Genomic DNA, 16,069 nt, shown 5'->3' on the forward strand with positions numbered 1-16,069 from the left:
ACTGCATGCTTCCTTATAAAAGATGCTTGTCTGTAGCTGGATTTGCACATACATTTTATAAAGCTCTCAAATGCAAGTTGAGTATCATGTTATAGGGCTATCCGTATTTTCTGAACCTCTAGTATCAATGTTTCTGAGGTTGGTGTAGCAAAGCAGCATCCTTCCCTCCCTGATCCAAAGAGCCTTTTTGTTTGAACAGGAAGATAGGTTCCCCAGACAGTTCCCTTCTGCTCCGTGAACATATGTTCCTCCTGACAAAGGTCATTTCAGGCTGAGAAGAGAAAATTTGTGGGAGCCATTTTTGTGTTGTTACACCAGCTCGAACTGCGTATACAAGCAAAAAAAAAAAAAAAAAAATAGGTCAGGCTGATTTCGATATGAAGAATCTCCTTAAGATACATAAAGCAGAAAAAAACCCAACTTGTAATGCTCTTTGTCTGTTCCAGCATCCGCTTGTGGCTGCTTTACAAATCCGTGAATTGAAAACAATGAAGAAAAACACAAGCCCAGATCATAGTGGTATGCAGAGTATACATGATGGCTCTCAGCCAATATCAGTAATTAGTTTGTAGTGGCTGTGTTTTTAGAGAAGAGCTTGATTGATTGTGGTTTCACAGCATACACGAGTCACATTCTGTATTCATTTTGAGATCTGCAGTGGTTATAATTTGCATTAATGTAGTTCAGACAACTACCAAAACTGTAGTATCTAGATGAGATCAGAACACTGCTTAATGAGATAAATTTTAATTATTTGATAACAACCCTTCTTCCAAAGTTAGAAGAGTAAGCAAGCAAGATGAGCAAAAATAGGGATTTCAAGTTTAGATCCGAACGCAGGGAAGCTGGATCTGCACTGCAGTTCTTCCCCAAAGTTTCTGTCTGGTTTTGAACTGGATGTCTCCTCACCCAGCAGGTTAGAAGGATTTATGGAGGGTCACACTGAAAGTTCTGCTCCACATCCCCTCTGAGTGCATCTTTGCCAGCTGCCCAAGTTACCAGCTGTTGCTGCACCGTGCAATCAGCTGAAATGTGATGCAGGGATCTGCCTGCTGAGCGAGCACTGGCAAGCAGTTGGGTGGGTGTCCACCCAAGAATGGGGAGTGGTGGCTTCCTTGGCCAGCGCAGTGGCCAGGGAAGGCTAAGCCTGTTGGTACCCTCGGGCATTGCTGTGCCCAGCTTCTTGACATCGTTCTGGGAGCACAACTCGCAAATCTGAGCTTGATGACTAAACTACATGTAAAATCAGAGGGGATGGTTAAGTACTGAAATCCAAGACTCACAGTAGAGAGCGTGCCAGGCAGGAACACACCTCCACCAGTCCATAGGAGATGCCAGAGAGGAGTCCCCATCTCCCAGACCTACCCACCTACTTGTAGCTCTGCGTCTGCCTATGTCTGTGTCTCAGATTCACTCTGAACCTCCGTGCTGGAGCTAGACCATCTCTGTGAGTGCAGACAACCAGCTCGCTTCATTACTTCGAAATATAGGTAGAGCATGTGGGAGCAGCTTCTGTCACTCAAAGATGAGAGCAGTCCACATGGAGGAGAGTCCTGTGTCCTGTTCCTTGCTCTCAGGATTATATCTGCTTTTATCCAGTTACTGTTCGGTGTGAAATGTAATAAAAGTCCAAGATAAGAGTCTCACGTATAGCAATAGTAAGTCAAATATAAGTCAAAGGCCAGGGACTGGAACCAAAACCCACTGTCAGCTGTGGGCTTGACACTGAACCAAGTACATTTCTCTCACTAGGAGACTTTGTCCTTAAAATGGGTCATTTTTAAGGTGTTATCTGAAGAAAAGCCTGAAATGCTAAAGCAAGACTTCATCACTTCTTTGCAGCTTCTTTTTCTTGTGTTTGTCAGTGCATGTGAGGTTTTATTTCCTAGATTGCTTTTGGTATTAAAAAACAACTTTGCAGGAACAACCCCATATTAAAAAGGAAGGAAGAAGCATTAGTATTTCTTGGATATATACTGCTTATGCCATTAAAGATTGTAACTAGAGATGTAGTTGTGAGTTAAAGGCTTCAAGATAAATTAAATCTCTTAAAAATGTAGGTCCTTTCAGCAGTGGGCATTACAGCTGAATTCTGTCTACTTTTCCAGCGGCTCCTAATGGCTTTGCTGGAATTTTTTACACAGTCAGGCCCTATCTCTTCCCCTGGGGTCTCTAAATAAAGCTATCTACAGAGACAGCATGCCACTTACTCCCCTAGTTGCTGCACCAGGGTGGTGAACAGATATGCATATTTTGGTCTCTTTGCCATATATAGCAGAGTGCTTCTGAAGGCAAGGAAGCTCAGCAAATTTAAGTGCTTTGCACTTTGAGGACAAGCTGTCTCTTTCAGCACTATTTTATTTACAGCTCTGTTTCACTGGGTGACCACATGCAAAACCTAGCATCAAGACTGATATATATATATAAGGAGGTCATGTTTATGGAGTCAGAAGATAGGTAGGTTCTGTGGTTTATTTACTTTGGCAGCTGTGAAACAGTGATGAAGTTGCAAATAAGCATGAAAGACACCAAAAGACCAAAGGAGCTACTGGAGAGAGTCCAGCAGAGGGCTACGAGGATGGTGAGGGGACTGGAACATCTCTCCTATGAGGAAAGGCCGAGGGAGCTGGGATTGTTCAGCCTGAAGAAGAGAAGGCTGAGAGGGGACCTAATAAATGCTTATAAATATCTGAAGGGTGGGTGTCAGGAGGATGGGGCCAAACTCTTTTCAGTGGTGCCCAGCGACAGGACAAGGGGCAATGGGCACAAACTGAAGCATAGGAAGTTCTGTCTGAACATGAGCAAGAACTTCTTCCCTCTGAGGGTGACGGAGCACTGGAACAGGCTGCCCAGGGAGGTTGTGGAGTCTCCTTCTCTGGAGATATTCAAGACCCGCCTGGACGTGGTCCTGTGCAGCCTACTGTAGGTGACCCCGCTTTGGCAGGAGGGTTGGACTAGATGACCCACAGAGGTCCCTTCCAACCCCTACCATTCTGTGATTCTGTGATTCTGTGATGCCATACTCCAGGCATGCATGTTGGGTTGTTGTGACTACGTGAAGCATGTATATACTGTCTCTAGATACATATATGCATATATGATGTTTTCTGTGCTTGTGTACTGTCCCAGTAGATCACATATACGTAATCTGTTCTACCTGTAAAAGCTCTGAATGCAGTGGGTCATCTGTACTATGTCACTGTCCTTGCTCTGTGGCTAACACAGTGCAGAGAGCGGAGTTAAAGCTGGGGCTTTTCTACACCCAAAACGTGGGTGCAATGGCTGCGCTGCTTGCGTGGGATAAACATGCACCAGTGCCAGCCGGAAGAGTACCAGCCCTTGCACAGGCAGCTCTTTCTCCCTCTCCTCAATCCCACCCCAAAATTTGTAATGGCGTCACGTGCAGGATGGGGAGTTTGCCCTTGAGTGATTAGCAGTTAGTTGCCCAGCCGATTCCCGTGCTGCAGCAGGACGGCGTTAGCTCCCTGAGCTGTGGTCCCCGACCCACGGTGCGGGTGAGCCCACACGTCTGCCGGACCACCCCTGCCCGCGCTGCCTGCAGTCAGGTCACCCTGGCATGGCATGCAGTCGCAGGGCTGAAGGCTCCCTTCTCCACCCTCCGTGTCCCTGGAGCCGGACGGCTGTCGCCGTGCTGGCCGAGCAGCTGCAAAGCAGCACAAGCCGTGGTGAAGCCCAGGGACGGCGCTCGGTGCTGTGCTGTTTCTCTCCCAAATTCTCGGATACCCATTCTGGGCAAGGAGCGATCATGGAAAATGTTGCATTGCTTTGTTGGCCACCTGTGGATAGTTAGGGCCTGGCGGTCGGAAGATGTCGTGCTGTACGGAAAGGTAGGCCCCCCCCTCCTCTCCTGATAACCAGTAGCGTTTAGCCCATAGGTGTAAGCAGACGGAAGTGACGCTGTAAACCTAAGCTATATAATACTGTGCTACCCGTCAATAAACGCCATTTGCCGTCCACCACATTGGTGTCTGCGAGCTGATGGCCCGAGCGGCCGGGGGGTAGGTCGCCGTGCCGTTCCTGAACCAGGTCGCCACGCCAACAAAGGCAACAAGTGGTGCCGAAACCCGGGAAAGACTCGCCTGGAATCGGGTGAACGGCGGCCGGAGCGGCAGGACCAGCCCGGCGGGGAGGACGCTCCCGGACCAACAAGGAGGATGGAAGCCCTTGTGAAGGTCGTATTGGAATTACATAAGCAGTGGGGGATTGATTGTAAGCCCAAAGATTTTACGCTCGCAGTTGCGAGGCTTTTGCAAATTGGGGTCATTGACCAGCCGGTGGATATTCTCCATCCTGAGGTGTGGGATAAGTGCACTAAAGCGTTAGCCGAGGAAACGATGTCCTCGGGTTGTGGGAAAATGCTTAAGTCGTGGGGGAAAGTCGTGCAGGCCCTGCAGAAAGCTATACAAGAGCAGGAGACCTGGAAGGCGGCAAAGAACTGTTTGTTAGCTACCCCAAAATTGGGAATCGGGGCAGCTACACAGACTTCGCACCCCCCAGACGATAACGGTTCTGCTGAACCTAAAAATCAGCAAGAGGGCGACACATCCCCTCAACTCCCGGACCCCGATCCGCTTATGGAGGGAGAGAAACAAGCTAAATCCTTCCTGGGCGGGTTAGCCGAGGAGGCTAGGGGCGCCGCGAAAGAAACAGAGTCTGATAAAGTCTGGGCCACACCACCGCCCTATGCGCCCCAAGATGGCACCGAGCACAAAGGGGAAAGGCGGGATGAAAATTCCTTTGGTGATAACAGGGAGGAAGCGCTAAAGTTATCAAGCGCACACAAAGGGGAGGCGGAGGAGAACAGGGGGGAGAGGAGCGGTAGGAGCGACCTAAAAGGGGAAAGGGGGGCCAGCGGGGGGCAGAGAGCCAACCGGCGCGTGCATTTCAAAAGGTGCGCCTGTGAGGTGGGCACCCCGCCGAGCGGAGGGCGGGGCGGGCCCAGGCGGGGGGAGGAGCGGCCCGCCCATAGGGGAGGGGGCCGGAGCTCGGCAAAAAGGTACTGGAGACCGGAAGTAACCAGTCAGTCGAGTTCCAACTCCGAATCAGACACTAGCGGGGATGAGTGGCTCGCAACTAATTTAAGTTTAGAAGAGAAGAAAACAAAGATAAATAAAGTCAAGAGCCAAAATATCCCCATCCAAATTAAAGAGAAACCGCGAGGGGGAGAAATCCCTCTCACGGACTGGAGGAAAATAAAGATTACGTGCGCCGACTGGACCCCATCGGCCGCACTAGCGTTCCCGGTCCGGGTGACGGACGGGGGACAGAGGGTCCACACACCGATAAACCCTAAGGATATACAAGCGATTGTTAAGGCAATCGCAGATAAAGGCCTTAATTCTGCCATTGTCTCCGCCCTCATAGATGGTGTCTTCGGGGGAGACGATATGCTCCCGTTCGATATAAAACAAACTTGTAGATTGATCTTTGACGGGGCAGGGATGAACGTTTTTAAACAAGAATGGGAGGACATCTGTGCGAGGCAATTGGCCCAAGTAACTGGGGCAGACCATCCACTGCATGGCTCCAGCCTGCAGCGGTTAATGGGCACAGATCCCACAATGATTACTCCCCAGGCACAAGCCCAGGGCCTGCGGGCCCATGAAGTCATTACAACTACTCGTGCGGCCAGAGAAGCTATTCGCATAGCCTCTAGAGTCATTGCCAAACCATCGCCATGGTCCACAATTAAGCAAAGTGAAAGTGAGAGTTTCACAACATTTGTGGATCGTCTCCAAGCAGCGGTCGATTCATCAGCCTTGCCTGTGGAGGCAAAAGGCCCAGTCGTAGCAGAATGTTTACATCAGCAGTGTAATTCAACAACCAAAGAAATCCTGCGATCACTATCAGCGGGGTCGAGTATCGCAGACATGATTAAGCATGTCGCGAAGGAAGAGCATCTAACCCCGATCCAGGTGGCTGTTCGCATCATACTAGCCAGAATAAAACTAATGAAAACTGTGAGTTTTTGTTCACAGGACCGGATCATCGGACACCCCCATAACCCGCACACCCTGACGACAAAAGAAGATAACAAGTCAGCAAACGTTCTGTCCAAGCCTGGAAGTTCCTCACTATCACAAGTTGTGTTACAAAATAGGAGGGGAATGGATATTCTTTTCTTGCGACAGGGAGGCCTCTGCGCTGCATTAGGGGAAGAGTGCTGTTTTTATGCTGATCACACCGGAGTAGTCAGAGATACCATGGCCAAACTTAGAGAAGGTCTAGAAAAAAGAAAAAGAGACAAAGAAGCCCAACAAGGATGGTTTGAGTCGTGGTTTAACCATTCGCCATGGTTAACCACCCTGATATCCACCTTGATAGGGCCGATCGCGATGATCGTAATGACACTAATTTTTGGACCCTGTATACTGAACAAGATCGTGTCATTCGTCAAGAGTCGGCTAGAGAAAGTTAACACCATGTTCGTAGAACACCAACAACTGCTTTAAAAATGTACCTACCCAGTGTTATCCTCAATCGTCCCTAAAAGTTACCTCAACTTCTACCCGTTTACTGTGCCTTACGTTTTCTATTCAAGTTTATAGCATATACTTTTTACCACTACTGTACAATATAGAATAAGAATAAGAATAACAATAGAATTTTTAAGATTATATTTTAGCTAATGTACAAATGCATTTGTCTAAGGTACCTTATCTTTGTAATCGTAAGATTTTAATATTTACATTTTTTAAATTGTAGTTAAGGTTAAGTAAGGTTAAGTCTGGCCAGATATTAAGTTTAAGTCTTAAGGTTAAGTATTAACACTTTTATATTTTATATTAACCTATTTAGTTAAGCATAAGGAGGGGGGAAATGTGGATAGTTAGGGCCTGGCGGTCGGAAGATGTCGTGCTGTACGGAAAGGTAGGCCCCCCCCTCCTCTCCTGATAACCAGTAGCGTTTAGCCCATAGGTGTAAGCAGACGGAAGTGACGCTGTAAACCTAAGCTATATAATACTGTGCTACCCGTCAATAAACGCCATTTGCCGTCCACCACATTGGTGTCTGCGAGCTGATGGCCCGAGCGGCCGGGGGGTAGGTCGCCGTGCCGTTCCTGAACCAGGTCGCCACGCCAACAAAGGCAACAGCCACCCTTGTGTTGTTCTTCCCGTTGCACGGAGTAGCGCACAGCTCCGCTCCCATGGCATGGGCGTGCTGGCGCTCGGAGCCCGCTGCGAGGCGGCCAGAGGCCGGGGCAACGGGCCTCCCGGTGTCGGATGCCGTATGTGTGGCACGAGCATTTCCATCTGAGCGTATTCCTGAGCCAGCTCGCCTACCAGCAGGCTGCTGCTGCTGTGACGCTGAGTGGCTGCAGCGTGGAAGAATATGTATGAATGAATTTCAAAAGAGATACTGCTGGAGCCGGCGGCTCAGCACGTACCGTCTTTTGCAGGAAAGAGTGGGTAAGACAGTCCTTGCAACGGGGAAGTCTCAGACCAGAGCTAAACAAGTGTTATGGCCAGTCAGGGCAAAAGAACATGATTTTGAGAAATGTGGACCTCTTTCATGGTTAACACCGAATGGGCGGGCTGTTCTGGAGCTTGCATGCGTGAGCTTTTGCAATCGCATTGTCACAGTGCCAAAAATAGTCAACAGGCGTCCTTAGCGAGCTGTCAGCCTGGAGAATGGAGGTAGGTGAGATGAGAGGCGGTCTTTGGCCCCTGCCTGCATTGCTGCTAACCTCTTTGTTAAGATTTTTGTAAGACAGGAGTCACATTTACCCCGGGAGAATACGCTGCAATTGATATTATATGGATTGATGCCATGTTATTTTGCTCAGAGATGTCTACCAAATGGGAGAAAATAGATTTTAAAGTCTCCTAGTAACATTGCTGTTGAGCTCTGCTACATGCAAAGTGGGCTTGAACATCACTAGCACACTTGGAACCATTACTAGCAGTGACCCCTTTAATTTATAAAATGTTCTCGAAGATCCTATAAATAGCCACATGCCTAATTTTAAACATAAGCAGTCTCCTGTGCTCAGTGTTAAGCTTGTGTGTAGCTGTTATCAGAATTGGGGCCAGAGAGGTTAATTCGTGCTTTGCAGACATGGTTCCTGGTCTCAGATTCAGTCCAGTCTTGTAGAAAGCTCAGCCTCTGAGGTGGTTGCATCTTTGGGCTCTGCTTATTGGCAGTGCCAGCTCGGCAGCCCTTGCTGGTGCTGCACTCCGAGCCAGCCAGGTCAGGCAGAGGCTATTATTAAGCCTTGCTTCCTCAAAATGCTTTCGGTAGCGAGATCTGATTATGTCATCTACTTCATCAGAGATGAGCCTCGGCTAGGGTCCTTTTCGCTGTGCTGCAGGCAGGACTTGGCTTTGGAAAGCTGCCGGTGTCTTGCAAGGGCGGGAATGTTTTGGGGTCCTAAACACCGGAGGTATGAAATCTGTGTGATATGTTTACCTGTTTGGGTCTTGCTCGGAAGAGTAGATTTGGGAGTAGCACGACACCGAGACAGTATTTGGTATCTTAGTCTCATAGATGGGAGTGATCTGTTTACCAGGAAAACTCTCTCGCAGCTTTGGACATCGTGTCCCAAGGTCATTTGCTTCCCCAAGGAGAGGATCACTGACATCTGCATCTGCAGACATGGTATAAATACTCTGTGAAACGAGGCGGCTTTGCTGCTCTACCTCCCCGCGCCCCATGCAAACTTGCGCTGTGGCGCACGTGGGTGTGGTTATCGGGGGTGCCGTATTTGGGACGCGGTTGGTTGGAAGGGGATTACCCTTTTCGAGAGCTGGGTTTTGCCTTTCAGCACTTTGAAATGGGGCTGAGGAACAGCTGGGCTGAACCAGAGCGACAGAGAATTGGGGGAAGATGCCAACGCTGGGGCTTGGTGAGGTCAGGAAAGTGTTGGGTTAAATCCAAACGTGTCTGATCCTAGCACCGGTTGCTAAGAGCTGCCGGATGGTGAGGATGATTGCTGGATGTCTCACCGTCTTCAAGGTTGTGGAGACAGGCTCCGACAAGGCCTGTTCCCTGTCCCGAGTCTTGGGGTATTCAGGGGTGCTAGCGATGCCCGACAGCTCTGCGAGGGATTTAGGAGAGACTGTGCACCTGAAGGTTTATCTGCCGCAGTGAGGATGATGGTAGCTGCAGCTGCATATCCCCCTCGTGGGAAAGATAACAAAAAATGGGGTTTGTGGTAAGTCTGCAGCTGCTGGCTGGGGGTGTCTGTGTGTGGGACGGTGCCCAGAAACTCTCAGGTGAGAGATGCTCCCCCAAAACCGGCTGCTGAAAGAGTGCTGGGAAGTTACTTTCATCCTCTCAATAGTGTCATCATCCGCTACTGTGGCTCTGCAGCGTGAGACCTAGATATGGCTTAGGACATTTGCCAGTTGAGTGACAGACTGAAAAAAATCCTAACCTAGGGTGTTTTTTTCGCAGATGATAAGACTTTCTTAGTACATCTAGATAGTACTGGCCCTAGCAAGATGAGAGCAGTTTTCCCGGGCAAATACAAGCTTTGATCCATAGCAAGTCAGTAAACAGATAGACGGCTTAGAACCTGGTAAGCATTTGAGAGCCACACGTGATTATTGGACAATTTTAGGCTCTTAGAACTGCCTTACTGTGCTTCTCTGCCACATGAACACCTGTATAGATGTGCACGTATATATAGAGATATACCCTGCTAGGCTATACACATTTATACATACACACATGTATGTGTAAATCATCTCAGAAACCAAAATAGAAGCGGCTTTCTTCCCAGCAAGGAGCATTTTCATGTGGTTTAAAGCAAGAGAAATCTCTACTTGCAGTTGTGTGCTCCTGAAGGAGCCACGTGAGCAGCCGCATTCGTCTGCTGATGGCTCTGAGAAAGCAAACAGGTTGTCACAACAAATGTGCCTAGCCGACTCCTAAAATGGCTTCTGTAGCGTGAGGGTTTTGTGTCCGAATGTTTTTTCTGCTCTTGTCGAAGTGCCAGTTCTGAAGCAATGTTGAAAATCTGGAACAGATCCAGCGCTTGTCCTCAGGGATGTTTGAAAATTCATGCAACTTCTGAAATTCACACAGGACGGACAAAGCAAGGGTGCTCGTGATTCACCGTTATTTTGAAAACAGTCTTTGAGTTAGAATTTCCATCATGTTTTCACTCTTCCCTTTTCCCTTCCAGGGAGCGAAGCCGATTTTAGCTCTTCAAGCAGCACAGGCAGTATTTCAGCACCTGAAGCCCGTGTGACTGCTGCTGGAAGCCAAAGATCTTCTTTTTCTCGCAAGTAAGCAAAGCAGCTTTTGCTGAATCTTGCAAGTGTTGCTAGTGGAAAGAGAGACTACTGGGTAAGGTCTTGCAGTTAATACACACACAACTACTGTTGTGAGTTTTAAAAAAATTTGGGTAACCCTGTGCTCTCGGGCAGCACTTGCACTGATGAGAACTGTAATATGAGAAAGAAAAAAAAACGCGGTATTTGAAGAACAAAAATTATCAATATGCCAGATCAGCTGACTGGTGTGGTGGTGTTGTTTATTCATAACAAGTATGGGAGGTACAGCCAGGTAAGGCAGAAAAGTTTGGAGTGGAGGAGGAAACAAATGGGTGTATGTTAGTTAACAGCAGTACTTCTAACCAGTTAACTTCAACCTTTTGGTCTTGTCACTTTGTTTTCTCTGTATAATAAATTGTCAGCTCAGCATATACCTTTCCAGGTCACGACCTTATTTGTTGTAGAAAGAAGTAGATAATAATTCCTTTGACACTTTTTTCTTAAACACCCTTGCCCAACCTCTATGTAGCTAAAACTATATGCAAATAAGAAAAAAACCCTTTCGTGGTCATCTATCTAAATGAACCTTTCATGAAAGATTTCTGTGAGATTTCTCCCTATTGCACGTGAAGTGCAAATCCAGACAGCTTGCGAGTGTGGGGGTGCTGGATGGAGCTGCGCACGCTGTGCTCTGCCCACGCCATCCCTGCCGGTTACATTCTTTGGAGGAGGTGGAAAGAGTTGACATGGACAGGGCTGCTTTGCTGCCCTTTGTGGGAGACCTGGCAGGCAGGCCGGGACGGGCAGGGGGACGCGCGTATGCCTGACTCACACAGTCGTCTCCATGGTCGCAGTGTGCCCCAGCGCGCAGAGGTCGGCAGAATGAGCAGTTTGCTGTCTGTATCGTGAGACAGTTGGGAAAATAAACATTACTTAAGCACTCCCTAGATTATGTCTAACAAGGAAAGGTACTGGCTGGAAGCAAAAACAATGCGAAGTATAATTTAAAGCCCTAAAATTACCTGAATTTCAGAAAGAATAGATATGATTGCATGTATTACTATTGTGCATTGGAGTATAACTTTGAATTAGAGCATACTGCCCTGCTTAATTGAACAGAAGTCCTCTGTAACAAGGCTCCTTCAGATGCATTGCTGTGTTATGCGCAGCCTGTGCAAATGCTGCCTCACACAAGGGTTGATGCTGTACTGCACAAAGCGGAAGGAGATGTCTCCTTTGCAATATGTTCTTTTTCAGCCGTTCGACTTAACTCTCTATGAAACATTTCAGTGCTGTCACAAACCACAGTCCTGCACTTCATTGTAAAACAATGATAAAATCACCCAAACCGCAGCAGTATGATGCAGGTTTGCAGCAGCCCCTCACCCACCTGTTCCTTATAAACTGTTCCATTTTCAGAGAAGGGGAAGCTCAGGGGACGTGGGTGATCCGACGGAGTCACGGGGAACTGTGCGATCCGCAGAGAAACGTGAAAATGGCCAAGGTTTCCCTAGGTCACGTAGTTCACACTGAGCACCCCACAGCTACTGAAAAAACGTGCAGTGGCTGATGACTTCAGGGCTTTCTTGCCAGCCACTCACAGTTCTCTATCTAGTTTAGTGTTCAGACAACTCTGTGTGTAAAAGCAGACATACAATGAGTTGCGCAACGAGGATAATCCAATATGCTTTAACCATTCTGGTTCCCCTCCAGTCGTGGCCCTTACGGTCAGAATAACGGATCCTTATCCTGCAAGTCCGGAGCCAGCCCACCTGCTTCCCGTCAGAAGGAGCCTCTGTCAGCCCTGTGCAAAAACCAGCTGACTCCTGCCAACATCCGTCAGAATTACAGGGCTTCTTCAGGCAGCAGCAGCAACTCGGGTTCCTACAAAGGAAGAGACAGCAGCCCAGCGCTGAGGCAAGTCTTTATTTCAGCGTCCCAGTGTTGAGCGCACCGAATTGCCTTCTCTGCTCTGTAACGGGGGCTCGGCTGTACAAGTTGCCGAGCAGGTCACCGTGCTTCTCAGCATAGGTGTGACTGCTCGTGTTGGTGGCTTGACAGCCAACAGGCTGCTCCATCCCATGGAAAAACTTGATTGTCTCAGCAGTGTAAAACTGAAGGTCACTTTCTGTCAAAGCCCTTTGAGTTTTTTTGAGGCACTCCCTCACCTGGCCGTGTCTACAGCTGGGTGCTTGCTCTTGGGCATGCCACCAATTTCGAGTGAGGGGACAGCTGGGTATTTTAAAGTTCCATGTCTCGTGTGATGTAATGGCACTGACACCAAGCAAAATAAGTAGTAGATTTTCCACTACAGCCACAGAAGGAGTGATGTTATGTGACGGTTTGGGTTTTTTTCTTTTCAGGCGTTCAGGGAGATACCATGCTTGTGGTGACAGTTACAACATTAAGCCACCAAATCCAGAGCAGTATTTGACTCCTCTGCAGCAGAAAGAAATTACAGTGCGGCATTTGAAAACAAAGCTGAAGGAATCGGAGAGCAAACTTAAAGAAAGGTACATTTCACTTCAGAAATCAGTTAGAAAGGTTTGTTCAGAAACATTTAGGGGTGGGAATCCTGAACGTTTTTACTCATTTCTGGACCACATAAATTGTTGATGAAGAAATTTGAACTACTATCCATCTGATGAGGTTGTTTTCAGGTATTTCAGGTTTCATAGCCTGCTCAGTGAAGCCATTACATGCAGCTGAGTTCTGACTGTGTCTGACTTTTCCCTTTTTTTGAACTTTCCCAATAGAATATTTTTCAAGGATAATTTTTTCACCTGTCTGATTTAGCATTGAGACCTGTGATACATCCAATAGTTTCTACCCGCCAGCATGTATTTCCTGAGTCTCCTGTTCTACCTCACTCTGCAAAATAGGACTCCAATTGTCCCCCTTCTCCCCTAATGAAAGAAAAGCTCTTACACAAACCAGCATGCCCGTCTGTGTTTTTGTCGCTTCAATATTGATGTTTTCTCAGCAGCCCTTTGTATGGACGCTGAGCAAAGAAGTGACAATGTGCATTACACAGCAACAGATGTCGTCTTTTCTACTAAAACCGTGCCCTCCTGAGAGCCGGCTCTCTGCACACACAGCCCAAGCGGGCACACAGCGGGGTCTGAACGGAGCCCCAAGGCAGAGTCCCAGGGACCCTGCGGTCCAGTTCGGGATAGCGCGACCTGTGCATCAGCGAGGGCTGGATCTCACACAGAGATCTCTCCCCACTCGCTTGCAAGCCTTGGAAGGAATCTGCTTCCTTCCTGGAGAGTCTCTGCAGCGCAGCCACCCCAGTGCGCTGGAGCCTCATGTTGTCTCTTGAACTGACCACCCAGCAGAGCCGTTACACCATTTTTCTTTTGCTACAGGGAAACAGAAATAGCAGAGCTCAAAGCTCAGCTGGGACGCATGAGGGAAGACTGGATTGAAGAAGAGTGTAATCGTGTGGAGGCGGAGCTGGCCTTAAAGGAAGCAAGAAGCAAAATTAAACAGCTCAAGCAGGTTATTGAAGCCATGAAAAACAATGCTGTTGAGAAAGACCAGAAAATTCAGAAATACTTCATAGACATCAACATTCAAAATAAGAAACTGGAATCTTTGCTGCAGAGCATGGAAATGGCTCAGAACAGCTCTGCGATGGACGAGCAGTGCCTGCAGTACAGCTGTGACGCAGAGGGGAAGCCATCAGCATTGTGTGCCATGATGCCAGGCAGTCTCATGGCAGGGGACCAAGCTCTGGAGGAGGTGGCAGATAGCAGGCTGCTTCTTAGTGAGGACATGCCTAATGGGACTGATTCAGCTGAAGAGAGTTTGAGCACTGCAGCTTCTGAGTGGAGTGATCCCGCTCCCTCCAGTTCTGCTGTGAAGAAAGAGATGCTCGACAGTGTTGCAGATGAAAAACTGACTTCTTCCCGGGAGGAGGAGAAAAGCAGCAATGTGATGGTGGAACAGGCTGTCCAGACTGACGTGGTGCCATATAGCCTAGATGTGGAGCAGCTCATTCAGAACATCTTCAGAGCTCGGGATGCCTGTCCTCTAAGCCCACCTTCTTCACTGAAGGAAATGGGTGAATTTTGTCTTGGAAGCTTCAATGATTCTGGCATCATAATGGATTTAACTCCAAGTGATCCAAACTCTGCCATCCTTTTGTCTCCTGTGGAGTCTCCATGCAGGAAGGTGGAGCACAGAGTTGGTGAAAACTATTTCATGAAAGAACTTGATTTTACAGACCCTCATGATGATGAAGCCTTTGGATATGTCAATACTTGCTCTGAGGCAGGAAGAAAGAGGAGATATTGGAGCAGCAGTCTCCTCAGAGATGTTCTGGCTGTAGCTGCCCCTGTTGTACCAACTGTCATGTGGGCTTTCAGTACTCAGAGAGGAGGAATAGATCCTATTTACAATATTGGAGCATTGCTTCGTGGTTGCTGCCTGGTAGCCCTGCACTCTTTACGCCATACGCCCTTCAATGTCAAAACTTAAAGTCCACTCTGTGCCGGGCCCCAACTGGCCTCAGCACTGAGAAAGAGGGGTGAGATAGATAGGTCATAAAAAGTTATTGAATATTGTGACAGAGGCCACGATTTGGCTTTTGACTGTTTGATTTGCACTGTAAGTTGGCTTGAAAACATGTTCTTTGTTTCAAAATGAAAAAGCTGAACCCTGTAGTTGCACAAGATGTTTTTAACTGGTGTTTTTAACAGTACTGCTGCCTACGGAAATAGTCCTCCTGCTCCCAGGCACTGTGTCCGTCCCCCATGCTGGTGTCTTTCTGCTGCCAGCGCATCTGCATGGTGAGCATGACCAGGGAAATGAAGCAGAATTACAGCTAGCACTCTTCTGCATTTGTTTGCTGAATTAGCTCAATTTCCCGTGCTGCTTCACTGAGCAGATGTGCTTTTCACTGGCTCAAGGGTCGTGCGAGACCCTCATGGGAGCAAACAGCCAGAGCAAGGTGGAGCATTTCTTTAGGCAGCACGAACCCTAGAACATTTGTCAAACTACAGTGTTAAGTAGGTGACATGGAGACTTGTTCCCACATCTGCTCCAGAAAGCATGCTAGCACTTTCCATTTGTTGTCTGAAGCATCGATTCAGTTTAGAGGTGAAACCCGTATTCCCCAGGCAGCTTCCAGCACATCGTCTGTGCCTGTCTTCTGTAGCGCTCTTCTCAATCGTACAATTGCTTGAGCATTTCACTGGTCTTGTGCATATATGGGGACTGTAACCAAAAACATACGTTGTTGGGACTCTTGAAACTTGTCACAATGAGAAGTATAGGTGAGGATACACTTTGAATATTAATGTTGTTTTAAAGTCTTAGTGTGTTGGAACCTGATAGTCATTTGAGCCTGTTGAAATACTACGTATACCTGTATTGTGTTTTAACTTATTGTTTATTTAATTGCTTTATTATAGATAACCTTTATAATCACAAGTTCAGTAAAGCATGTTAGAAATGTTACAGGTGTGCGAGTGTCTTCTTGTAGCACAGCTGCGGAGAGCACCCTGTCTCAGCTGAGCTGCCAGGCCCAGGCTGCGCAGGGGCAGGCACTGCGTCAGGGCATAAGGACCCATCAGGACCCAGAGAATGGAGTTAGGCTGAGAAAACCTAAGTACAGTTCCAAGCATAAGCACTCAGCTGGAGAAGAAGGCTCCAGTCGGTCTGCGGTTGTACACGCCACCCGCTCTGCCGCACCCACGCTGCATTCACATATACAAGTGACCTAATCTTTAACCCAGTGCAATCTTCTGGAAGCTTGTAACTTCTGATTTCTGCACTGCCAGGAGAGTATCAGTCTTCCTGGCATTTAACAGACGTCCAGAAGG

General features: G+C 47.9%; 1 protein-coding gene across 2 annotated transcripts in view; it reads left to right on the forward strand.

Annotated features, from left to right (window-relative positions):
* SYBU (syntabulin) overlaps nt 1-15,704 on the forward strand; it is a 43,204-nt gene extending 27,500 nt beyond the window's left edge. For both annotated transcript variants that reach the window (XM_075415669.1, XM_075415670.1), the window contains 4 exons: nt 10,151-10,253; nt 11,955-12,158; nt 12,605-12,754; nt 13,610-15,704. In XM_075415669.1, the coding sequence (XP_075271784.1) occupies nt 10,151-10,253; nt 11,955-12,158; nt 12,605-12,754; nt 13,610-14,723 (1,571 nt within the window). In that variant the 3' untranslated portion in view covers nt 14,724-15,704. The remainder of the gene's footprint in view (nt 1-10,150; nt 10,254-11,954; nt 12,159-12,604; nt 12,755-13,609) is intronic.
* Nucleotides 15,705-16,069: the final 365 nt, after the last annotated feature.

Source organism: Opisthocomus hoazin, chromosome 3 (assembly GCF_030867145.1).
Source record: "Opisthocomus hoazin isolate bOpiHoa1 chromosome 3, bOpiHoa1.hap1, whole genome shotgun sequence".
Lineage (NCBI taxonomy): Eukaryota > Metazoa > Chordata > Aves > Opisthocomiformes > Opisthocomidae > Opisthocomus > Opisthocomus hoazin.